This window comes from Xiphophorus couchianus, chromosome 1, assembly GCF_001444195.1.
Source record: "Xiphophorus couchianus chromosome 1, X_couchianus-1.0, whole genome shotgun sequence".
NCBI lineage: Eukaryota > Metazoa > Chordata > Actinopteri > Cyprinodontiformes > Poeciliidae > Xiphophorus > Xiphophorus couchianus.
Window position 1 is genome coordinate 22,686,805 of NC_040228.1, and position 26,803 is coordinate 22,713,607.

A 26,803-nucleotide genomic window follows, 5' to 3' on the forward strand; every position below is an offset into this window, starting at 1 on the left:
AAGAAAGCGCCGTCAGGCTGCAAACACACTTCAGCCGGAGGAAAGAAGGGAAACGCTGCTGTTCTTGATAATGGGGTGAACAAGAATTAACAACTGACTTCAGCAACTAACTTCCCTCTGTCAGTTAAAAAAAAAAACATTGTGAGAGCATTTCTGACATGGTCAGAGATATTTCACCCCTTACTTTCACTCCGAAGGCTAGAATTCTGGTCACGTGAACCACTAGCAGGATGGAAATCACCAACATAAACTGTGTTAAATGCATGACCTACATAGCAGATAGGAGTTCAGCCAACGCAAACAGTAGATTTAAGTATGATAGGAAATATAGAAAATTATAATTTTTTTAAAAGACAAAGAAGATAAAATGAAAAAAATAATAAAATGCATTTTATTTTTAATTTCGGTTTTTTTTTTTTTTTTTACAGAATTACTGTTTTATGTTGCCTTAATTATTATTAATCATCATTTATAACAAAACAATGTAATGTTTTCATGTATCAAGATTTTTGTGGTGGTTTTATTTAATCTTACATATTTCCTCACTGTTTGAGTGGTATCCCTTTTTTAACCATCAAGCCCTCCTCAAAAATTTAAATGTACTACCATATGTGTTATTACCATATGGCATAATGGGTCAGTTACAATTTTTAAGTGTCCATATATCTTAAATATGTCTTTCAGTCTTCTACTTTTGAGCATATGTTTTGATGTTTGTGGTAAATGGAGAGGATCTCAGAGTGAAAAGGTGCTTTTTTTTAAACAGCTGATCTTTCTTTATCTAATACTAATGCTAGGCTAATGCAATAAAATAGAAAATTGTGCTTTTGTGAGGAATAAGTAAGTTGGGATGTCAACATTGCACAGTTGAAGTTTAAATCTTGAAATCTATACAACCCTGCAGATTTTCTTCGAAAATATAGTCAGATTGGAATAAAAAAAAAAAATACATAGTTATATCAAAAAACGTTCCAAAATTTTCTAACGTTCTGAACTGTAAATAAATTTTATTTTTTCCAGATGCAAGTAGTTTAGGAACAAAAACAAAGAAAATATAAAATTAAAAATAATAACCAAGATATGGTTTCTTTAAGTTGAGGCTTAAAAATAGCTAAGGAATACATTTTATCTCTAAAGTTTCTACAAATACACAAGTATTTGCTCATATTAGATTCAGGTTAGTGTTTTCCTGCCGGGACATTTTCAACCTTTAACAGAGCGCCCAACCCACAAAATGAACAATAAACAGGAAACAGCAGCTCAGATTAATGAATAAACATCAGACTAACAGGTTCCAGGACCAGAGCAACAGCTAAATTGACCCACTGCAAGCAGATTTCTCAAGGACCAGTGACCCGTCACGTACCCGTCTTCATTTTCAGCAGAAACACACCATAATGCCACCAGGTCACTCACCACTACTGTAGAACCAATATACCATACCACGGTTACTATGACAACATTCTATCTCTCCTTCTCCTCAGCAGATGCAGCTCAAAACACTGAGTGGTGGGAGGAGAAAGGAGGCATATACCCCCTATACATACAAACACACACACGCACACACCGACACCTCATACACTTACAGACAGGCACTGCATGGCAATTTCTCCTTGATGCTGATGTAAAGAGACTGCTACCCTGGAAATCTCCCATCCTCTTCCTCCACATGAGATGTTGCTCTGATCCTGCAGCGTGATGCTCCATCCAATTGGTCACATGATGCCATCAACCACAACAGGCCAGAGAATTTATTTAAAATTCAACCTCTAATACCCTAACCATCCTAATGACACTAAAAACTGAAACAGAATTTTAGTTTCAATTACTGGTGAATCCAATAGTTTGACTACGTGCAGAAAAATAAAACAAGCAGGAGTATTCCCACCCTGTCAAACAGTGCAGCAGCATTAAATTGAGCCAGCATTCCCAGTCAAAAGCTAAGAAGATTAGTTGGGGGGATGTGGATGTGACAACATATAAAAATAGCTTTCTCTACATGCCTGACCGAGTCCCTAGCTAGCTCTACCTGCAGGAAAAAAAAAGAAGAAAAAAAAACATGGACCAAACACACACACATACACACCCCCACGCACCGTTAGCTGTCCTGACTGTGAGGGCGAGTGTCAGACAGAAGCAGTTTACCTGGGGCTTCCCTCAGCATCAACATGTAATCTGAGATTATTATATTAAGAACCAGAACTCTGTCCCAACAAAACAACTCATTCACATGCCTACATGTTCAAAAATGGCAAGGCCAATGACGGACATACTTAACATGCTAAATAGAAAAGTGTCTAAAAATGAACCACAGGTGAAGTGAGGAATAATAAGAAATTTCAGTCTGTGAGAGAGTCCATCTTAATAAAAGGTTAGAAGATGGGTCTCCAATGTTGGCGTTTAGGCCATTCAGTTGAATTTAACACTAAAGTTAAACTTAACTGAAAAATAAGGAATTACAATATTATCCTCAATTACATCTTTATTGCCCCCCAAAGATTTGTCAGATTTCTTTTTGTAAATCGAAGGTAGTTAGCTGGTTGAGAGAAAATGGTGTAATTTCTACAATTTTATACATCTAATGTCTGCAGGGAGAACAAAATAATTCTGATTTTTCATTATTTGACCTACCAATTGTCATTAAGAACTGATCTCTGGACAATTCAGTGCATCTCTAATGCAAAGGTTTTTTTGTGTGACAGAAAGCCTGTCAAAGTTAAATGTACAAAGAATCATTTGACCAGTCATCTCTCTTTGAAACCATGTTACAATCTTTGTGCTTTCCCCCCTTAATTTTCAACATGCATAAAATTTTCTATTTGATAAAATGTATTAATTTTTTTTCTTGAAAAGGTTGGTGTTTTTTTTTTTCTCTCTATGAACTAAAACACATGCAAAACTGATTGTTTTAATCACAAAACAAGCAGGTTGTATAAGACAGATATTTGTCCTTTAGGATTGCAAAGGTTGCAGACTCCTAGATTTGGAGAAATTCAGACCATGAAAAGAAGATTTGTTGACAAAAATAGAATCACCCAGCGTCAATGGTAGAAAATTCCCCCAGTGATGACAATATTTTTGAAAATGAACATATTAGAAGCAGTTTTAACTTCCTCATTTGTTGTAATGATGCTTTCTTTTAGATGTTACTGTATGCAGAACCATGGAATGGGAAGAATCTAAATTTCAACTCCGCTATCTGGCACGAAATGGCCAATAAAGCTGCTTTTAACATTTTTTTCAGTTTTCATCTAGTCTGCATGTAAAAGTTGGCAATTCTATTCCTACTCCTTCCAACGCAAACAATGAATGGCTCCTTTACTCTCTGACATGCTAATCTAACATTTCAGCCATTTCCTCTGTTACTCATTAGAACTTTTAACAGAGAAACATTTTTCAAATAGCTGGACTCTGGATGATTAGGCACGCATAAAGCACACCAGTGTAAAACTGAATAAATCTATGTCTACTACAATAGTTTTTATGACCAGAAAAGCAAGATCGCTTTATGAGAATTTAAGGTCAGGAAAAATAACTGAAATAAAAGTGCTACAGCACAATCCAGTCTTGAAAAATAACAACAGGGGGAAAAAAGTCACAAAAGTATATTCCACCCTTCCAAACAGGCAATTTTTGAAACAGAGGTAAAAACAAAAATGCCTCAAACAAGTGCATAAGCTTTTGAGTCGTAATGGAGTTTTTATTTATTTATTTTTTCATTATTACTGTTTTCAGTAAACTTAGTTGTCATCAAAAGAACCACTGATCATTGCTAAGCATGATTGGAAAGAACTTTTTTCAAAATCACTTGAAATATTGCAAGGAATTTATACATCTTTTTTGTGTGCTTATTTCACACAAAAAAGATGTAAATGAAAGAATGCAAACATATACTAATAAGTAATAAGAAATTGATGACACAAACTACAGGAAGCCATGAAATATTAATATTTTAGTCAGTCAACAAAGGATTTCTAATCATTTATTTTCCCAAACTTATAAATAACAGCTACATCTGTTTTCCTTCAAACCACCAAGAGTGTGTATGTATACGTGTGTGTGTGTGTGCGAGTGTGTTTATCTATGCATGGAACCACACTGTGTATGTCAGGTTTGTTCAGCGCCAGTCATGCATTGGTTTGGTCAAAACAATATTTGTAACACAAGCATGCTAGATAAAGAGTCTACTTTACATAAACGACCAACGTTTTTCAGCGTGGTCTAACATACTGAAGCATTTGAAAATAGGCACCAATAAAGTGGAGGTTTGGACGCTGTGAAAGGTTCGGTTGGGAACCACAGCAGGACAGGCGTTACGCATGATGAGAAGCTGCAGATAAGAGGCAGTGGCTGCTGATGAGCTGACAAAAAAGACAAAACCATGATGATTGTTGTGAAGATGCTAAATACTGTGTGTTTAGTTAAATATGTTGTCTGTACGCGTTTATGGAAATGATTGATGAAAGCTGTGCCTGCAGGTGTTGAAGTCCAGACTCTTTATCTAGCTGACCAAGTTAGTTTAACGTTTTCCTCTTTGAATCACATTTAGCTGCGTAATTTTATATATAAATTAATCCAATTTAGACCAAATTCATAAATACAGCAAATAGACAGTAGGTAAAATTCATTAGTAAGTTCCTTCCTTTCTTATTAGATTATAAACAGAGGGTACAATAGAAACATGGTCTTTTTTATTAAGAGGTACTCTCAAGACTTGAGTTTATTTCCAGTTTATTCACATATTATTTTGCACTTGGGGATTAAAAAAATAAATACATTTTGTCATACTAGAAATGGGATGTCTATCATATTTTAAAAGACCACTCTTTGTTGACATGTCATTTTGTTGTATGCATTTAATGCTGCATATTGTAATGCATAAATAAAAAGACAAAACAGAAACTAATCCTAATGATTGGTTTCATAGAGGAAAATAAGTCAATTAGATTATTCAAGTCAAATAAGTCAATTAAATTATTCAAAAAATTGGCTGCCAGATTGATAATGTTACAAAATATTGTCAATTTGCTTAGTTGATTAGTATCACTCCGACTAAAAAAAAAAAAGACAAATTGCGCAGTTTGTAAAATTTCTGGTTATGAAATATTTAAGAATAATGTGTCAACTGAAGGAGCTCCAACCATCATTCATATTGGGGAAAGGCTGCGTTCACAAACTACACCTCTATAACGCAGCTGATTGCAGGTTCTCCTGGAGCAGATAGCCCAACTCGTCAGACAGTTCATACCAAATTGTTAGACTCCCATTCTTAAGGAGCAAAATGCAAGAAGGTATAATATTTTGCACAATAAGCACATGAAAATCACAACTACCACATTTCACATGTTTATTCTATAGTTTTCTAAGGTATATGAATGAAAATGTAGAGACATTATTGCTACTGAGAACATTTTACTGCAATGACCCATTTATCATTTTCAGAGTAGCAGCAACAACGGTTCCTTTTTTCTTTTGAATGAAAAGCAGTTAGATCATGTTACCCATTTTAGTTTTAAAGTTGTGTGAATACCAAGATACTGTGAAATCATGGTAATTTTACCAAGTAGTCGCATATTGTGAGAATCTCATACAAAGTGTCATATTTAACAGAATATATCCTAATGAATGTTTTTGTTGTAAACAGAGGTGTGATTAACTTTTTATTTCCCCCCAAACAACACATTGTTTACTGACAATAAGAGCTGAGTCAGGAACTCCAGGTTTTAAATCAGGTTTGCAACAGTTTTAGTGCCAAGCAGAGAAGGAAAATCAGCAATGATCAGAAATGGCTGTACAAAAGCAATACCCTTCTCTGCTATTTTGTTGTAAGCACTTACAGTAAAACAGGACACAATAAAATATATTGCTATCCATCTGAAAAATATCACAGATAGTGTCCTGGAAGAGTTTTCATGCCAAAGACTCATTTTATGTGATAAACCAACAGAAACATATTGCATGTTGTTTTTAAGTACAAGAAAAAAATATATAGTTTCTTTCTTTGTCTTTTACAAATAACCTGAAAAGCAAATGATGCCTTCTTCAGTCCGCCTGACTGAAAACATTGTAGAACCACCTTCTGTACTGTAGATCTGACAGGCTTTCTTACTGGATTGCCATTCATTTGGCTATCTCCTCTGGCCAAGAATGCCCACAGCATGATACTGCAACCAACATGCACTGCAGTGAAGATGGTGTGTTGTGTATATTTTATTTATTTATGACTGAATTTTGGTCTTCCACCTGTTTGTATATGGGGAAAAAAGTACATATGGAGGTGGGGTTCCTTACATTTTTGAAGGATATATGTATCAGCACTGATCAACTCCCAAAAATCCAAAATGAAAATAAAACTGAAAACAAAGACACTTAAACTTGCTGGACTGTTAAGAAAGTTGATCTCTAAACACCAACTGTTGCTGGCGTCCTAACGTAACACCGCAAATATTGAAAACCATTTAAAAGATTTTCTTACACTTAACAAGTATGAGTCTATCAGACAAAATCTCTATAAAATACACATTGAACCAGCAGCCAACTGACCAGTAATAAAGAAATACGTACTTGTTCACTTTGGTCTATTAGCGTGACCTACAGCTCTAAAGACATTCAGTTTTCTTTTTTTAAATATGACGCAATAGTTTGAATGCGATTGCGAAACAATTTCGCAATAAATGTAAATGTAAAATAAAACATGCCAACTTTGAACATAACATTCCAAAAAGGGAAATTGATTTAAGACATGGGGAGAAAAGCCAGAGATAGCAGAAATCAACATGTACTGACTGAGCATAAAAGCACCTGATAGCTGAGGAGCAGAGGACCCCTGACCCCATACAGCAGCAGCAACAAGCACAGCAGGTCAGCACAGCAGTAAAGCAAGGAAACACTTCAGGAGGAAATGTTGTTTTCGACAGCACTGTGTACACACCTTGGCATTAATATAGGGGTCAAAGGGCCCACAGCGTTTGAACTCTTTATGGTCTACAGAGCTCTGCAAGGGAGGAAGAGAAGATAGGTCGATGGTTTCGGTTCAAACAAGCAATGAATGAATGAGGAATCATCACATAGATGAGTCAAACTAAACAAAAAGGAGAAAAAAAATTGGGTTAAGTTAATGAATAATTGGATGTCATGAACAGGCAGGAAGAAATGGCACAAAATGAGTCCATGAGAGTTTCTCATCAGGCCATAGTGACAGCGAATCAAATTTGATTAAAATGACAAATTTCCTTTTTTCAAAATGTTCATGATGTGCCATTTTTTTCTTATGTTTCAAAACAGGACAGCCCAAAAGGATGATCTCTGTGCATAAAGCAACCACAAAATATCAAAGGCAAGTGTTAAAACAGTTAAAGGAAATGAGCACTTCTCACTCTTGGCACAGCATTGAAGCACTTCAAGTATCACATTATCAAAGGAGAAGTCAGTATCATAATGCACTGAGGTTAATGCACTGTGGTCACATTCTTTTTTAACATTAATCTCGTTTGGGTTCAGGCCATGCCATGCTCAACTGTTCCAAGTCTGAACGAGGTGACTTTTTCACAGCTTTCTGTGACTGCTTAATGAAACTTTACATCTCCCATTCTGGTACCATCGCAGTTTCATCTTTTCAAAAACAAACTGCTCAGAAGCTGACTCATTTCAAAATGTCCTCAGAATATCCTGAAAGGATGAAAATTCAAAGTAAAGAGAAACTTTGTTGATCACCGAAAGAATTTCATTTCTATTTCCAACCAGACAAGTCGAAGATATCTGTAGTCAAAAAACAGAACCGCAAATGTGGTCGTAACTAAAAGAACAAGCACACAGTAATGGCAGACCTGCTCGTTGATTTGGGGGTTTGAACGTCCTTGGTGGATGAGAAGTTTTACGATGCGCTCGTCTCCCTTCCACGCAGCCAGATGGAGCGGGTAGCAGCCCTTGTTGTCGGCGATGTTGGTCAAGGCCTCATTCCGTAGCAGCGCCTCCACCACAGCACTACGAAGAAAAGACACAGGACAGGTCAGAACTTTTATGGAAGGCACTAATGAATGAGCAAAGACAATCAATACCTTAATCCCCCTTGTGGGACTACTATCTGCAAATCCAGACCTCAGTGTACAAACACTGAAGCAAAAGTACGGTGTTCCCCTACACCCTGGAGGTGTTTAGTTTTGTTTTCTTTGTACATCAACACTGCTACAATATAAACTGTTTAAATAAAACTATGAAAATGGATGTGCTATGAAAATTTTGGAATATGTGTGATTATCTGTTGGGTTTTTTTCTAACATAATCATTCTCAGAAGTTAAGACAAAAACAACTACATTTTCTGGCATTTTTAGACATTCTTAGCCATTATCAGCATCTAAGGATTTTCAAAAGGTTGCCAACACTTTCCAATCCAATGTGTTTCACAACAGAGAATTTGAAAACTGAAAAGGATAAAACAAAGCAACTTCTTCAAGTATTAATCTTAATGAAAAGGCAGAGTGCCTACAAAGAAAATGCAGTTGGCTTCAAGTAGTATATTCTTCACTTCATTTTCCTCTGCCGCCACATTGGTGGCAGAGAAAAATGCAGAAAATTTTCTAAGTCTCTTTACCATGGTAACACCATCTACACCAGGGGTCTCAAACTCCAGTCCTCGAGGGCCGCTGTCCTGCAGTTTTTAGATGTGCCACAGGTACAAAACACTGGAATGAAATAGCTTAATTACCTCCTCCTTGTGTAGATAAGTTCTCCAGAGCCTTGCTAATGACCTAATTATTCTATTCAGGTGTGGTGCAGCAGCAGAGGCACATCTGAAAGTTGCAGGACAGCGGCCCTCGAGGACTGGTGTTTGAGACCCCTGATCTACACCAAAGGCTGCTGTTGGAAGCGCCAAACTGGTGTGCCCCCTTCCTTGACCCAAAAAAATAAATAAAATCTGATTTTCTAGTGTCCAACCAGTTGGCCAGGTGTCAGTGGCAATTGAACAAATCAGAATCCAAAACTTTTATTAAACATGCAATATAAATGTGTGCTTCCATTAAGATTATGCTCATTGTTACATATAGAAAGAAAAGATCAACACAGCAAAATAAGAGATTAAAACAAGCCATCACACAAAACTGCACTTAGGAAGTCAGTTTCTCAGAGGGTCTCAGTTTAGTTTGTGCTTTTCCAAGTTTACAAGTTTGAATGCCGATGGAGAATATAAAAGCTATAGGAGGATGTACATGTTTACATAAGAGGAATCTGCAACATATATGGGAGTAGCAGCTTCTTAATGAGGTATTTCTCCTGAATAAAATATTCAATACGTGTTCTTTATTTGACAAGTACTGAATATTTTATTCAGTACTTGTCAAATAAAGGATCAAATATTCTTAAATATAGGAATGTAGGTCACACTAATATATATTAAACCTAAATACACAAATTGAACATATTTGTGCAAGAAATATTTTGTGATTTTAATACATTTGGAACAAAATACAAATTTGCTGTGTTCCTCTTATTCATCTCTGATGTACCTGTGTCCATTGAGGGCAGCATGGTGCAAAGGCGTGTATCCAGTGCTGTCCACACAGTTCACATTGGGGCCTCTCCAGATGCTGTGAAAAACAGAGATGATTGTTAGACTTCTGTGTTTGACACATCAGGTGAAAATATATGCAGAAATGCAACGGCAACAAACAGCTCCCACTCGTTTGACAGGATGACCACCATCTCATTCTCACTATTGCCCCGCAACTAAATTGCATCACCACCACCACCCATCTTTGCTTGCATACAGCTGCAGGGTTTCAACAACTAAAGATTAAGACTTTTAAAGATCACTATGAATGAAATTCAAGACCTAAAATTAACAAAAGAAACAGTCTTGACTCCTGTGGTGCGAAAACATTTTTTTTCTACACAGAATGAATGTAGCATTATATGGGTTTGCAACAAAAGTGATCCAAAGGTGAAGACAGACATTGTAAAAACAACTGGTGATAAATTTGTGCTTAAACCATGTTAAATACCAAAAAAGCAGATTAGCTAGATAGCTTTTCTCCTCCATCCGTTTCCCCAGGAGGAATCTGAAACAATGGTTCGTGCTAATGCAGCTGCTAATACACTCTGCTATATAAGAAGGGTGTACAGTCACCAGTACCCTTAACCGTCTGAGTCAAAATGAAAACGGGACTCAAACACAAATCAAACATTTGCCTGACAAAAAAATCCCACGAGAAAAAGAAAGCCTAAATAGGATATACAAGATTAAATAGTCTTGCCACCACAAAATTTAAAACCTCTGATTCATGTATTTAAGACATTTTAAGGCTTTGATTTTAGATACATTCATTTAAGACTTCATAAGGATGACGGTGGGAAACCACCTTCAAATAATTTTTTTTTAAATGAGAAAGAATGAAACAGAACGGAACTGCCAGCACCAGAAAACAGGAAAATCAGGAAGAGATAATAAAAAAAATAAACACCTCCTGAGCAAGTGCTGAGATGACCTAGGACCTGGAGAAAAACAAGCTGGGATATGCAAAGGCAGTGGGGAAAAAAGCAGGGAAAGACCTTAAAGCTATTCATGGGGTGAAGTGTGAGGTTGCCTACCATTAGCCCTGCACTCTCATTCATTTGCACTGAACTCGGCTGTCAATTTTGATGGGCTTCTTTTTTTTTTTTTCTTTCATTTGCAAAGAGCACTGCGGTGAGGAAAGAAAGAACTATGATGCAAGGAAGAGGGGAGGGAAGCAGCAGAGGAGGACAGAGAGTGTAATTTAAGAAGCCAAAGGATGTCTGGCGAGACATAGTGCCAAGACGGGATGTAGAGCTCCCTGAAAGACTTCAACAAATCCTAAATAAATCATGTGACTTAGAAATCCCAGCACGAGTGAACCAAATATCTGAGAGCGGAGTCAGAAAAGAAAATGGAGCAAACAGAGATGGACTTCACAGAGAATCAAACATATGTAATGTTTTTTTTTATTTATACTGTTTCAATCATATATGTAACAGAAACTATCTGAAAGGAAAACAGAAAGAGTGATGTGGTATTTGGACAGTCAAACACAAACTGAATTAGATCTAAATCCTTCCAAGCCATTGAATATTAAGCATTCCCCAAGTCCTTTCAGGGCAGAAAAACCCCTTCAAAATCAGCTTGATAATTTTGCAGACAAAATGTGACTTAATCCCTAAAATAATCAGTGAGTAAATGAAGTGACAAAAGTTTTCTTGGTGTCCTCACATCACTGTGTGACTTTACTCCCCAAAGAGACACACACACAGCTCTTTTCTGTCGCAGTAATGGCCGTTTTGCCCCCTTAAAATACATCTCCCACAATAGCTCAGCGAAGCAGCCTGCAATTACACAGTCAGAGCCGTCTCATTAAATAAGTGTCTTGTGTAGGTCTCTGTAGCCTGCAGAACAATGGGTCTGAGAAGAGCGCAGACACACGGGGAAAGCTCAGCTCCGCCATCCAAAACATAAGCTGTTTATTTGTTAGAGCAGGCCTTCTGGGTAACGTCTCAGAAAGTCACGGGACATCAATAGCACTGCTCAGAGGAAACACTCAACTGGGAAAATGTGATGATAGGAAATGTTGGAGACTGAGAAACCTCTGTTAAATGTGCAACAGAGGTTTCTATGGGAGTACTCAAGGCGCTGATGCATACAGTCTTCATAACATCTGGATTTCTGCCTGTCACAGTTGTTGCAGGGAGAACAGTCCTGCCTTAAATGTGGGTATGGATCTCATCAGAAGGGAAAAGAGGAGACAAACAAACCTCCGGTAGCTGTCCTACATAGAAGAGTTATGTAACTACTAGGAGTAAAATCCCCCACAAATGAAAATTACCATGAACAGGAACTAAGAAGCATCCATAAAGGGAAAATATGCCATACGTCAGACATAGGGTGGAAGCAAAAATGAGGTCAACAGAAAGTTATTTGCTACATAAACACTGAGTGAGGTGTGCCATTATGATTACTAGTATTTTTTAGCATTTCACTTTGAACCACACAAATAATGTCTTCAGGTTTACTCTTTGTCCAAAGTTTTACTAAACCAATTTCTGAATTTACAAAACCTGCATATAACATGCATATCTTACATAATATGATGTAAGATTACTTTTTTTTTTTTTTTTTTAGTTCAGAGCATGGTTTATGTGCTTATGGCCTGAAAGATTAAAGGAAGTAGTGTTTCAGCTGTATTTATGACACTTGTACAAGAGCTTTGAGCAAAAAGCCTTGCATTATTATTTGAACTGTTCTTCAGCTACAGTTCAGTTAGTTTAAGAAATCCAAGTTAAACAGATAAACCACATAACTCTGGATCGGAAACATGCAGATGAGAGTCAACTTACTGAGTCGCTAGATTTATGGGAAACTACTTGTGTCGTTTCAAAGTGGATGCAGTGAGGACAGAAATTTTTCAAAACTGAGTGGGCTGATTTCTACCTTCATGGGAACTGATGACAGACTGGTCGGAAACTATCATTAAACTGATTTACTTGTATGTTCTCAACATGCCTGTGTACAACATGATGCAGTGAGGTGGTAAAACTGAAGTCAGAGTAAGGACAGAGATGTAAGAAGCCATTGAACAATTCTCTGCAAAATGTTTGTTGTAAATTCATGGAGTTTCTGTTTCACTGTTTTTATAAAACGTTTGATGGACAGCACAAAACAAAACCCTGATTTGCTTTCAGTTCTTAATATGGTAAAAAGCTTAAAAGGTACACCCCGATAACTATTATAACCCCAAATCTTTTCATCCATTATTTTGTTTAATATTTGGTAGATTCAAGTTTAGACTTTTGATCAGCTTTCTAGGCTAAAATAAGCTTCCTCTCCTACTGTAGGAGGTGTAACATAGAACAGATTGCAAAACAAACACTCAGCAATGGGCAAAGATCATCTAGGTCAAATATTTATGATGCATTTGCTAATTGGTCATCATCATCAAAGCTAAAAAGAAGAGAATTTTAAAAAGAAAGTTTACTCAATGTTAGAAACATTGAGTCACATCTGCCTCATGACCAAAAAGGAGCACAGCACATCACGAGGCACGTTATGATGCCGGCAACATATCACATTTCTAATCAGGACCAAGGCTGTTCATTAATCCCATCTGAACTGCTGCCATGCAGAGCAAGTGAACATTTCATTACATTTCCTTACAGTCAAAGTCTTCCTGCTTGCTATTAAGACAGCTGCCAGCAGCAGCGGCTTTTAAAGCTGCATAAGTGTTTCGTCCTTCGAGCATTTTGGCAGCATGGCACTCAAGGGCATGAGTCAGACTGGTGCTCCACAATCCACTTCATCCTCTTACTATGGCTCAAAACCAACCTCACCGAGAGATGGAGCTTAGGCCCACAGCGGAGGTAATGGGCAAAACAGAGTTGATTTGGTTTGAGAGGGAGGCGGGGGGCACATTCATGGGAACTGGCTGAGGAATTCCTGTTTGAAAAGCTGAGCTAATCCTTAATTTGCCTGTGGGGATATCAGTGGGATGAAGCTGGAGTTTGCAAGACATTCATGGGGGTTAAAATCGAAGTTTTACTAATCCTGATCGCTGTAGCTGGAGGAATAAAAAAAAACATAAGTGCACCTCAATTAATTGGAATATAATTAATTAATGTCAATTTAATATTTCAACTGCTTGAGTCCGAGTTCAAGTTACATTCCCTGCACTCTGTAAGTGTTCAAGTAAATCAGCATGATACAGTCAATACAGGTGTACATAGTAAAATAAAAATATGAATGAAAAATATATTTATTTTAACAATTCTCTTCAAAAACTAAAAGACATATCATAGCTTTGCTACACAGAGTGCTATCAGTTAATTTTAGATAATTGTGGCTTAATAAAATTTAAATCAATTAGAAAAAAATAGGATATTGCATTAGATCAACTGAACAACCTTTGTCATCCATGGTGCTTTTGTCCCTCCAGACAACTTTCCACTCATATGCCTGGAAATAGAAATCTGAAGAGTCAGCTTCTTAAAAAACGGTTTTTATGGCTTAACTTCCTTACGGAGGCCGTCAATGAGCGTCTAGTAGACAACTGGCAAGTCAGCAAACTTGTCTATGACTGTGTACGTCATAATCAGGTCATACCATAACATTTCTGCATTAAAAATTTCATTTTTTTAATCTTTTGTCCAGTGTACTATAAAAATGCTATATGAAACAAATTTTATTTTCATTTACTGTAGGCCACAATCATCAACCTTAACCAAATTAAACACTTGAAATGTGTGAATGTGTGCATAATGAATCTATATCTGAATTTAATTACTGTGACATTTCAATTTATTGAGATACACCTGGATGTCCTGCCTATTTCAGTTTACATGTTGGCTACAAAGGCTACAAATTAGCAACATTCAGAAATGATACTGGTGTTTGTGAGCTGAGTTCAATATTAAAGTAACACTAAACTTAAAAATGCAGTACGTTCATTTGTGCTGCAATACATAAAATGTAGGTCATACATAACCAGTCGGTCATGCATATTTATTGAGTTTGCTTAGATGAAAAAGTAAACAGAAAATAAAGAGAAAATTCAGTCAGCTAATTAATAATGCAAAAAAAAGAATCCACATCAGCCAAAAGCTAAAACAAACAACTAAATGTTGATTTATGGACTCATAGGAATGAAGGAAAGGCCAAATCCATTCAGCAGTCCCTTAAAGCACAGAAGAACCCAGGTGAGAGCGGACCCCACGTCATAAACAGCTTTATCTGTCAGTCTATTAGCAGTGTGACCACACTGCCAGGAACCGGTCCGCTTCGGGGCAGCGAGCCCAGCAGAGACTGGCTCATGTCAGCCACCGTTGGGGAAATTGGCTTAATTATGCATAGTGCTGGCAGCTGCTGGAACCAGATGCCCTGCTGCCAAGCAGTCAACCTGAGCATCTTCATCTCAGCTCAGACTGAAGCACCTGCCAGAAGTCTCCATTTCTGATGAGTGCAGGACAAAATACTGCAGCAAAGAGCAACACACTGCAGACCAATACACATATCTGCATCACAGGTGAGAGTTCTGAACATGTTTAAACGGGAAAAATTGAACAGAAGTCAGAGAAATAAAGAAGTGAAATTTGACTAACAGCAACAACAACAACAAAAAATCAGATCAGTGCAATAACAAACAGATTTTTTTTTTCACAAACTGAAGACCCATGACTGTATTTTACAATTTAAATTTATGACAGCCTGCACTGAACATATACCAAAAAGGGCTTGTAATGAGATTATTTTCATCATGTGGTTAATGACCATGCATCTCCCTGGGAGAAACTGGGAGAGCTCTTAATTATTACAATAAAGCAAGAGAAAGACGACAGTCTTTTTTGTGTCTGTTAGTAGGACTGATAAAAACATTATAAAGGTTTTAGGTAAATTAGGTAAATAGGTCAATTTAAGCAGTCGTAACTTTGCCCTGTTTAAATTGATAGAAAATAGTAAAAGTGACAAAAAAAATTTACTTTTTAGATTTGTTTAAGTTGGACAATTTTCCCTTGATCCACTCTGACTGGTAATCAATAAGTACAACCCTGAAAAAGTTATCTTTTTTCTGGTCATAAAATGAGTCAAACCGGAAATGCACACGTTATTGTGAATACTCATAAACAGCTGTTCTTTGATGTACTTTGCTGTGAGTTTAGTAACAATCAGATAAAGGTTAGGGGCATGTGTTTTGATGCATAAATAGAGATAATCTTATAATCTCTTCATCGCTTGTTGATTTCAAAGTTACTTCCTCCATCAATGAACTTCAACCACATTTTTTTCTCTTTTTATGTGTTATGAGAGCCATTTAAAAGAAAATATGTGTACCAAGAAAAGCTTAATGGGTGCATTTCTACTGAAATCTAGCAACAAATCACAATCTACATAGTTTGTTTCAAGTTAAGTCTTGGAGAATATAATCTTCAAGATATTTCTGTTTCCACTTTCTATTACTGTTTCTATTACTTAATTAGGTAAGTGTATTTAATAATGGCTTAATTTTAAGTTCTAACCAGTAGAACTGATTTTAAACTGCTAAGAGATTAACAATATGAAAAACAGTTCCATGCAGTTTTAATAAGGGGTCATTCCTAGAATGTATTTGAATATCATTAGCTCTTTCTGTTTTTCTTTTAGGCTTTAAAATTATAAAGCAACTTTTTGACAAGGTAGAAAATCTCGACAAGGTGACATCAATCATCAAAATGCTTGAGTGACAGACTCAGCTTCCACTGAATCTACTTTACACCTACTGGTCAATTTGGCAAAATCTCCTAGATGATTTTGGTGATAAATTTTAACCAACCGGCCTACTGCGGGAAGCCAAAAGCTCCCCTACTAATCAAATCTGTTCCATTATGGTTACAAAGGGCAAAGCAAAACAAAAATAAGCATCAGCAACTCAGTTCAAAACCTGATTGAGTCCTCACAACTCATAACTTCACAATGAGTATTTCACAGGGCATCTGTTTTGCAGCAGGAGGTGTGAAAGAACTGCATATGCCTTGGACACGGCACGCAGCAGTCGAACAGTGTTTAACAGAATCAACATGATTTCCAGGATGGAAAAAAGCTGGAGAAAACTCATAAAAATGGATTACAAGGAAGGAAAGAAGAAAACAGCCAACAAGGACTAAAATACAATTAAAGGATATGAAAACACTGTCCTTAAGCAATTGTACGGTTATCTTAGCTGCTTCAAAGCAATTAAGTCCAGCTTCAATAGGGAATCTCATTTTCGTTTTGACAGAAACCCTCTTTTCTGTCAAACCTTTCTTTTCAGCTCAACTCTTGCAAGTAGAGGTGAATCAGCAGCTTTTTTTTAAGTTATGTTGACAACTCTGTTTTAAAACCAGAACTTCTGTGAGATGCACTCTGCATAGCTTGACTATTTTTGTTAAAAGCTCAGCTAGTTTATCATTATTCATCAGCAAAATCAATCTTTAAAGAAGCCTTCTAAAAAGCTATTTTTGTGGCTATGAAACTGATCCTCCACAGACTGAATGTGCCCTTCAATGTTGAAATTAAAGCGAGGGTTATTCCTTTTTTTTCTCCCACCTGGTCAACAGCAAAGAAAAGCAGGGCTATAATAAGAAAAACATGCAACATTTGCTTTCTGGGTGGACAGCTCCATGTGTAACATGTTCAAAGTCTGAAGGTAGAGCAGAGGTTGGCTTCGACTCAGCAGGCGGGCAAGACGACTGCTGAGAGAAGCAGGGTGGGAAAGACGTAGACGCCAGATGGATGAGAAAACATCTAAGCTGCTGGATGTAAATAGTCAGAAGACGCATGTGATGTGCGCAGGTCAGAAATGAGCTGCAAGACACTTCTCACTGCGGATTGTTGTGTTACCTTTTGCTTTTGTTATCTAATGCATAAAAGACTAGAGAAATCTACTCGATAGTCAGAATAAGGCATGTTCTGCAATACTTCCCTTAGTTTTCAGCTTTAAAACAGGAACCATAGAAAGCTAGAAATATAAAACAGCACTTTCTGCTGACAGAACTGACTGTTTTCGTGCTAAGATTAAACTTGTGCCGAAGCCCCCACCTCCCCTTTTTTTTTTTAAACCAACAATCCTTCGAGGCACCGTCACAAGATTATTTTCTTCTCTTCCATTAAACTTCAAAGGAGCTTCCTCTCCACTACTAACTAATCTTCCAAACTCTGACCCACTTGGATGAAAGCTATTTTTAGTCCACCACCATGAAGAGGGCTTGAGACTGAATTAAGAGGACACTGTATTTGTCACACACAAAAAAAAACACATCTGTGGAATCCATCACTGCTAGGCGCCATTCTGCATAGCTTCTGTGACTAAACAAACACAACACTCAGAGGAGAGCATCCCAAACTCAGATGCTCTTGGAATGCTAACATTGTGGTGTTACATTTCCCAGCACTGCTCCCTCCTACTAATGTCTGTTTCAGTTCAGAGGTCAACAAATGATGTGCTATGACCACTGTGGGTGCATCTGCCCAGACAGCAGGAGATGATCTGATGGGGCTTTTCCTGGAATGCAAGTGGTACAAACTGCCTTGTCAACACTTAAGGTTCCAGTGCAAGAAAGTTTTCCCAGGAAGCAGGGAGGTTTTCCAGGGTTATTCTTTAACCCGCATTGTTTTTACTGAAGGATCCAAATCAGGGAGAATTTTACCCCAGAAATAAAACCTTTTAGGATGCACAATAAGTGGTCAGTTTTTTGAGTGTTTTTTTTCTTTCTGGTTTAAGTTGTTTTAATGTAATTTGTTGTGGTACTGTAAACAAACAACACACTCATAGTGGTTGCTTGCCTTAGTGTGGTGGAAATTACTTGATCTACAAAAGGGGAAAGAGGAATAACTAAATAACATCTACACATACAAGTATAGAGATATATTACTATTTCTTAGCTGTTCCATGCTTGATTGTGTCTGCATATCTGATGTGCATGTGTGCATAATATATACACGCAAACAGCACACATACCAGGGGTAACAATAAATCGCCCAGATTTCCTAGTTTTCGGGTGATCGGTAATCACCCAATATTTGCATATTAGACTGATCTTATCTACCTCAACAAAGGCCTGAAAATTAGTTACTGTCCCCTTTTGTTTTACCATGATAGAGGGCTGTCTGACCCACCCGCTCACCTGGTCTCGTCTGCACAGTTAGCAAAAGTCCCCCCATTGTTGCCAATTAATGACATTACCACTGTATTTAGCGACTTTTCACACAAAGAAATAAATAGATAAATTGGTATCTGCCAAAATCAGTCGGGTTTTTTAAAGATCGGCAATCAGCCAGAAAACTGGAATCTGTCCGCGCCTAAGACATACAAGTCAGCATACTTGAATATGTGCACAAAAGTGGAGGAAGGAATGTTGTGCATCTCCTCAGCAAGCCTATCCTCTCAACACGCATCAGTCCCACACTACAATATCACATGCAACCAAACATCTTCAAAAACAGAATCCTGTGGGATAGTTTCTTATTGGAGATAAAAGGACAGCAGTGAATATTCTCATAGTTGATAGAGCGGCTCTTCCTGGTGTGAGCAGGAAACTGAGGATGAAATAGGATGCTCTGGAGGCGTGCGCCCAAAGCCCAAAAAATGCGAACCACTCCTCAATACAGTCACTTTTTTTAAAGCAGAATGTCAAAAGCAACTGCAGCAACAAATTATTTAACAGCTCTTTCACAAAATCTCTAAAAGGGCTGTAAAAGCAAATCAAAAAAAGCTCTTCCTTTTTTACTCAAAGATTCCCTCTCCCAAATAACTAGCTACGCTCCTCTTAATAGGTGGTCCAGTTCTGATCAACTGACAGGTCAATTTTCATTTCCCTTAAACTAGAAAGTATACAAAAGTCTCAGAATGGTTTTCTGGGCCTGATATGAATATTAAAAGCACCATCCTGTGGCTTGTCAGTAGGACAAAGACCACGGCTGTGAAGCGGAGAGGAAAGTTCTCATCTGACTATGCTCTTGGAGTGTCCGTCCAGGACTCCATGCATTCCTCTGTTAATGTCTCCTCAGTGGGCAGCCGTTCTCCCTGCCAGGGACTTGTCTCACCTCCGGTGTAACAGCAGCAGCTGTCCGAGTTAGGACAATCCGGGCCAGGAAGTGCAAGTGGAAAAAGAAAATCTTAACAAAAGACATCTAAAATACAGGATTATATAACAGAAAATGAAGTAAATAAGGGGTTTTACAAAATAATTTTTCATTGTATTTTGTTACAAGTATACTTTACTGGGATACTTTTTGTAAGAGACTAACAGAAAGAAATGCCTGATAGACAAGTGGAAGGAAAATAACTTTGGATAGACATGAATAAAACCCAGTGCATCCACTTAATGAAGACAGCTCACCCAGGTGTAACTTAATGTCAGTAAACAGAATGAAAAACGCACCAAGACCTGGAAGTCCAGACCAAACTGAACCTTTTTGTTGTACATGAAAGATGCTACGTGTGGTGAAACGCTAACACTGCAGCATCATGCCGTGGGGATGATGAATGGAGCTAAATACAGGACAATCTTGGGAGACAGTTGAAACCTAAATTCATTTGTGAATCTTTAGAAAGACTTGAAAATAAATATTCACAGACATTCTCCCTTCAATATGACTGAGTTTGAGCTATTCTGCACAGAACGGACACATTTCTCAGTCTTTCCATGTGCAGCTTTGGTATAAACACAACCCAAAAGACATGCAGCTGCCATTGCAGCTAAAGACCATTCTGCAACGACTCAAGAGGGCTGAATGCAAATGGATTTCACACAGCATTTAAAAACCATGTATCATTTTCTTTCCGCTTCACAACTATGCACTGCTTTGTTTAGGTCTTTCACAAGCGATACCAGCACAGTACATTCACGTGTGTTGCTGCAATGTGAACAAATGTGGATAAGTTTACGGGATATTGATACCGCACATTTGAGAACACGTCCTAGCTTCCCTAATTGATGAAGACCTGCTTAGGAGTCGGTGTGAAAAATGCCAAAGGTCAGTGTCTATCTCATGGCAACGCCTGGGACAACCTCTCCTGGGAAAGCAGGCATTCCGCAGAGCAGAGCTGCACAACGGCCTGGTTACAAAAACACTGCAAGCCCCAACATGTGGCCCATTCCATGCGAAGAACGCCAGAGATCTAGTGGAAACACACACGCACACACCCTGGAAGAGCAGCGCTGAAGTCGAGTGGATCGTGCAGCAAAACTCGAGGAAAGCTCTGCCCAGTAAACATGCCACGGCTGCTGACTAACATCTCTGCACACAGGTTCTCAGAACCAGAAACTAGATCATTTAAACAATGCAACTTGCAACTTTAAACACATTGGGAAGCTTCAGTGTGCATCACAGCAACATAAGTGTCAACAGTACATCTGTTTTTTGCATGAGGGCATTAAAGCAAGCGTGACCCGAGATTGACCAAAAACAGCAGCCTTGGACTGAGATGAAATCAGCTCCGACAAGATTACCGGCCTACATTTCCCCAACAAAGGATGAGGAATAGGTCACAAATACATTCTGAAGAATGAAACAACAAATGCGCAAAGCCACAACCTGGACTACAAGGCAATTTACTCGCAGACGACAGTATTGACATTTTCATCGTGCAAACCAAATCAAATGTCATCCACGGCAGCAACAATCCCACAGGCTCCCCTGTGGTCAGTACTCCTCACATGTCCAATAAGCTCAGGTGTCCAGAGGCAACAAGCTCTCTACCAGGGGTTTATTCGCTTCCTGCATAGCCTCGCCAATTATGACCCACAGTTCCCATTGCCAAACATTGATTGCTCAAGACAGAGTAGATGACACAATGGACTCTCCGGTCCGCCCACAGATCAGAGAGTGAAAGATGGAGCCAGCCTTGACTGCATGACATTTCTGAAATGGATTTCTGATTAAAAGAGTTTAATGCAATTACCCTAAGTATGCTGCGCAGTCTGCGCTGAGTAACACATTGATGCAGCATGAGGAAGTTCACTTCAACACTTCAGCCTTAGACAAAAGGTGCCTGTCATTCAGACCCCAAACAACTGTTTATGTTTTCAGTGACAAACATTCAGGACAGGAAAGGCATGGCCACGTCACTGTGCAAAGGTGTTTTCCTTCACATTTTGTCACATAATAACCACAAATTTAAGTGTATTTTATATGAATTATAAGTGATCACTAAGAGAGTAGTGGATAAGTGAATTTCAGGAAAATTGTATGAGATTTTCAAAATGATTTTTAAAATGAAAATTTGAAAATATGACAAACTCCAGTAGGGCTGAAGCGGTTAATCGGATTAATTGTGATGAATCGATCATTGAAATAATTCTAAACTAATTCAGTAATCAACTCATCATCAACTGGGGTACAGACTCCAAAACAAGACCATTTGCTAAAAGAACATAGAGACCAGTAATTAAGCCAAAAATGTACAAAGAAATACATATATTTTGCATTTAAGATAAAAATAAATAAATGTGTAAACTGTTCTATCCAAAACTCCTCAAGTGGCATACTTTTAGTTTAACCCAGTTTAAATTCTGTAAAATAAAAAACCAAAACCGTATTAAGTACATATCTAACTATTAATCAGTTAATCAGAAAAAATAGCTAAAATCAGCCCTGCTCTACATTAATGTTAAGTCAAGCAGAAAGGGTTGAGCTTTTCACATGTTGATGTTAAAAGTATTTTCATAACTGCAGATGCAACCTTTCCTGCAAATGATCAAGTGTTCCCTATGTTATAGCATTTTAGGCAATAAAATATTTATTTTCTTATTTAAAAATTTAATTATTTATTTAGTTACATATTTTCATGTACTTTTAATATTGCATAAAATGTGCAGAATGTGCAGATCTGTTATCAGATTAACTGATTAATCATCAGAATAATTGTTTACTAAAGTAATCATTACTATAGTTGTGGCCCTAAACTCCAGTGCAATTAATTTCCATAGGAAACTATCTAATCAGTGAATAGAGTCCACCTGTGCGAACATTAGTGAACATGTGGCATTAAGTCAGGGATAAAGCAGTAGAAATGCTTAAAGATTGGGTTAGAAAACAATATTCTTTATCCAGCCATTAGCAAAAAATGGAAAGGCAATGGCACAAAAATGAAAAGCTCCCAGGACATGGCAGTGCACCCAAACTGACAGTCCAGACTAGAGAGTCTTTGTTGAGTTGATGGGAAAAGAAAAGATGCTAACACAGAGCAAACTTGGACGGAAATCCGTTAAGACGCAGAAGTCTTGTTTCTGGGGTAAAGGTTGACAACAATCCTAAACATACAAACAAAGCTACACTGAAATGACTTCAGTCAAAACATATAGATGGATTTCAGTGCCTCACACAAAGTCCAGAATGGAATCAAACTAGGGATGTGTGGCAAAAGACTAAAAGTTGCTACCTACAGACATCGTCTAACCAAGGGGCTTTAGCTATTTTGCAAAGAAGGCGGCACAAAAATGTCAGTTCTGAAGCTGGTAGAGACATGCTGATGTGCCAACAAGGTGACTTCATAAGGCATTGACTGCAAATACGCATCTCAGTTTTTGATCAATATGTAATTTTTCAAAAAAAAAAATATTGCATCATTTTCTTGCCACTTGACAATTACGCACTGCTTTGCGCTAATCTGTAAGATTTTATCTTACAGATTTTGCTAGATGTTAGGTAGCATTTTCCTACATGCTCGTTAAGTTATTCATGCTTAAAGCAGGTATAAATAATTATGAAGAGACTTCAAGCAATTGTTCACCAAGCTGGTTCTTATGAGTTTATTTTTAAGGGAACATCTGCAGGAAAATGAAACTGCCTCCATCACATCTGCTGCTAATCCCTTTGTTGTTGTTTATCTTGTTCTTTAACACAAACATGTGCCAAAGTAATACATTAAATATGGCTGCAATTTTTTAGGTTAAATCCTCTCCTCCCCTGTCCAAATCCACACAGCAGGGTGTGCACAGGCAGCATGTGGACTAATGGAAGATAAATGACTCAACAGTTAAGGTAAACCTCTCTTACCACGCATAGCAAGTCTTTGGGATGTGAAAACCCACATTAAACGTAGAAATTTCGCTGGAGACTTCACACTCTGCCCACAGCTAAACAAAGAAATTTCAGAGCTTACACCCACAAGCTTGAGAATAAAAGTTTCCAGAAGGTTGACTAAATCTGATATAACTATATTTGTATTCCACCCTCACTAAAACCGGTTCAAGTCTAGACTGTGTGTAAGCAATTAATTACACATCAATGCCAAAGAGATTAGATTGTTTTCTAGTTGATTACTTTTTTTTGATAAGTCGCAAAAAAACTATGCAATTGGTTTTTTGTATGAATGTAAAGTATTCATAATACTTTTTGTCACGTTACAAACATCAAAGTATTTTGAGGGGATCTCAGGGTGATAGACCAACAAAAAGAACATGAAGAGAAAATAAGCCTCGTTTTTCTATATTTTTATCAATTTAGCCTGCTGTCTTGAAGTCTTTAACAGGTTTTCTTGCAGAACATCCCTGTACTATGTCTTCCCCTCAACTCTGATTAGTTTCCTTGTCTCTGCTGAAGTAAACCTCCCCAAATCTGCTTATTGCACACAAGAGCGCAAGCAAGAAATTTGACTTTGGTTTTCAATGTGTCCAGAATGTGTGGGGTGTGCAGAGATGTCAGCTGCCCTTTTCCTGACCCTAACCTGTACAGGTCCTGAACGGAATGAAGGTCAGCCTTGATTATCCTCCCTACAGACCTAATCAGACTTATTAGGACCCAATAGAAATTCTCATGCTGCTCTTTTTCTTCCCGCAACTTGACCTTTTGACATAACCCCCCCCCCTCCCCACCTGAGCTACAGATATGCGCAGTTCTTCCGGTGTTACTAGTAATTAACTTGAAAACAAAGGTAGTCTGTGTGTGAAGAAATTAGCTACACTTGGTTGATTTATAACAGTAAAAAAGGCTGAATACAAACAGAATGTTCATTTGGAAAACATTTCTGAAAACCATGTAACATTTTTCTTCCACTTCATATGTATGTGCTACTATTCAAAGGCTTATTTCGAGCCAATAAACTAAACTTAAGTATGCGGTTGTAACGCGACAAAATGTTTACTTTTGCAATGCACTGTATGCAAACAACAGTAGACGGACAAAAGCAATGCTCTAACAAAGAGGCATGCCACAGCTTCGTTCCAGCACAGTTTCAGGTTGGGTTTGCTTTGACGAAAAGATCACTGATTAACTAAGCAAGCATATCTAAAGTGCTAACAGTGGAATGATAAGACAGTATTTTGACAGGACCAGTGCCGGTGGCTGCCTCCTCTTCAGTCATCCCGCAGCCTACCTGAGCAGACTGGAGAGCGGATGGGAGGAAGCTCCGTGGCTGCTCCCGCTGCTGTTGCCGCTTCCTGCGCTCCCAGACGATCCGCCTGCGGATTGTCGCTTCCCGGGTAAAAGCTTCTCCACCGCGGCCAGATTCCCCGTGCGCGCCGCGTCCAGAAGCTCCTGCTCCTTCCCCATCGCTAATCCCGGGGAAAAAAACAAAACAGGAGGCGCTGGGGAAAGAACGGGGAAGACAGAGGGAGAGGGAAAGGGGGGTTGGTTGTAGGGAATGAAATTTCTCTGCGACCCTCTCTTTCTTTCTCCCAGCCCTCAAGTTATTCCTCAGAGCTGCAAATGTGGCCAGGAAACAAAAGCTTCCCCCCGGCCGCCCTGCTGGATCCTTCCGTCCCGATCCACGACTCCGCTGGCGCTCAAGAGGGGGAAAAGTTTCGTTCAGCCGCACGGCACCATTATCGAGCAAACTTCCTCTGACCAGTCTTCCGAGCGTCGTCCGTCACTTCCTCGAAACTACCCTTTCTTTCTTAATCTCCAATGAAACCCTTCAGACGCTCACAAATGCCGCACCAGCCACCGCCGCCCCTCGCTGCTTTATATACAATAGGGATAATAAAAGAAAGATGGCGCCCGCTGTGACTCTGGGCCAGGAAACGTTAGGTCCCTTAAGACTTACTGGATGGGATTGTTCCCATCCAGTAAGTTGTAGATCTGCCTTTTCATGTGACCCGTTGTGGCAGGAGCAAATTTCCAAACCCAACAATGAGCTTTATCGGTCCTATCGTTATTGTTAGGAGACGTATCATCACATAAAACAAAATGTAAATAATTTAAATAACAATTGAAATTTGTGTTTTTTTTAAATAACAATAAAGTTACCAAAACAACAGTAGTCATAGAAATAAGAAGAAAATCGTTTATGTATTGTTAAATTCCTATTCGGTCAACTAATTTAAGCTGTAGTATAATATCAGCATATTTACTAGTAGTATCAGTAATCATGCTCTGACAGTGAGCACGATGGTGCTTCCTGGTATCATATGAAAGGAAATAAGATTTTCCCTACAATGAAAACCTATGTAAATAAGCATGATAGCTAGTCTTAAATAGATAGAAAACTTTTATAGAACATAGGTATATCATTTAATATCTAATTAATAAATTACAATGTCCATTTTCAAACTTCTCAGTCAGGTTTTGGATCATATTTTATGTAAACAAATTCTTGCAATGTGCTCATCGTGTCTTTCAAAAACATTAAAAACAACTTATTCTATTCAGAGATAATAGAATGACCCATGTATATGCCCATGCTCTTAGTCATAGCTGTTGAGACTTTGTATTTACCCACATTATATTAAATGTTGTACAAATTAGCATTAGTACAATGAAGTTTGAGAACAAACAAGAAGTCACACTTAAACGGTATGTGTGTGTTTGTGTCTCATACATTTTTGGTTAAAATGTATCTGTTCTTCGTTCAAAGTATGTAGATTATTCAGAAGTAAGAGTAGTGGTACTTCATAAAATGATTACTCAAGTAAAAGAAAAGTGCAGTAAAACTATTGCTAAGTGTTTTGTTGTTTATTTTTTCAAAAAGTTACTCAAGTTAATGTAACTGAGTAAATGTAACTAGATACTACCCAGCGTTGTCTACGTGCATTTTATTTTCTTTTGTGGTAAGTTTGCCCTTACTGTACAGTCTGTTATGCGTCTCTTGCAGTCTGTTATTCTCTTACATTTTATACCTCAGTTTGAATACATTCTGCCATTTACCTGTAAATTGCTCCTGGTACTTCTAAATTTCCCCACCGTGGGACAATAAATAATATTTCTATTGTATTCTAATAACACAGAGAAATGTCATTTTCACGATGAAGAGATTCATGAAAATGTTATGCTGGTTTTGTATGAAGTATACCTACTGAGAGGGGAAAAAAGGGTGTTTATTTAAGTTTTGGTGGGAGCTTTTGAAATCCAAA

General features: G+C 37.9%; 1 protein-coding gene across 6 annotated transcripts in view; it reads right to left on the reverse strand.

Moving 5' to 3' along the window:
• anks1aa (ankyrin repeat and sterile alpha motif domain containing 1Aa) overlaps positions 1 to 25,414 on the reverse strand; it is a 68,276-nt gene extending 42,862 nt beyond the window's left edge. For 3 of the 6 annotated variants that reach the window (XM_028006513.1, XM_028006660.1, XM_028006435.1), the window contains exons 1-4: positions 24,829 to 25,413; positions 9,505 to 9,585; positions 7,827 to 7,983; positions 6,932 to 6,994 (exon numbers count right to left, since the gene is read on the reverse strand). In XM_028006513.1, the coding sequence (XP_027862314.1) occupies positions 6,932 to 6,994; positions 7,827 to 7,983; positions 9,505 to 9,585; positions 24,829 to 25,004 (477 nt within the window). In that variant the 5' untranslated portion in view covers positions 25,005 to 25,413. Of the gene's footprint in view, positions 1 to 6,931; positions 6,995 to 7,826; positions 7,984 to 9,504; positions 9,586 to 24,828 lie in introns of all 6 variants that reach the window. The other 3 variants (XM_028006361.1, XM_028006718.1, XM_028006583.1) reach the window with 3 other exon arrangements.
• Positions 25,415 to 26,803: the final 1,389 nt, after the last annotated feature.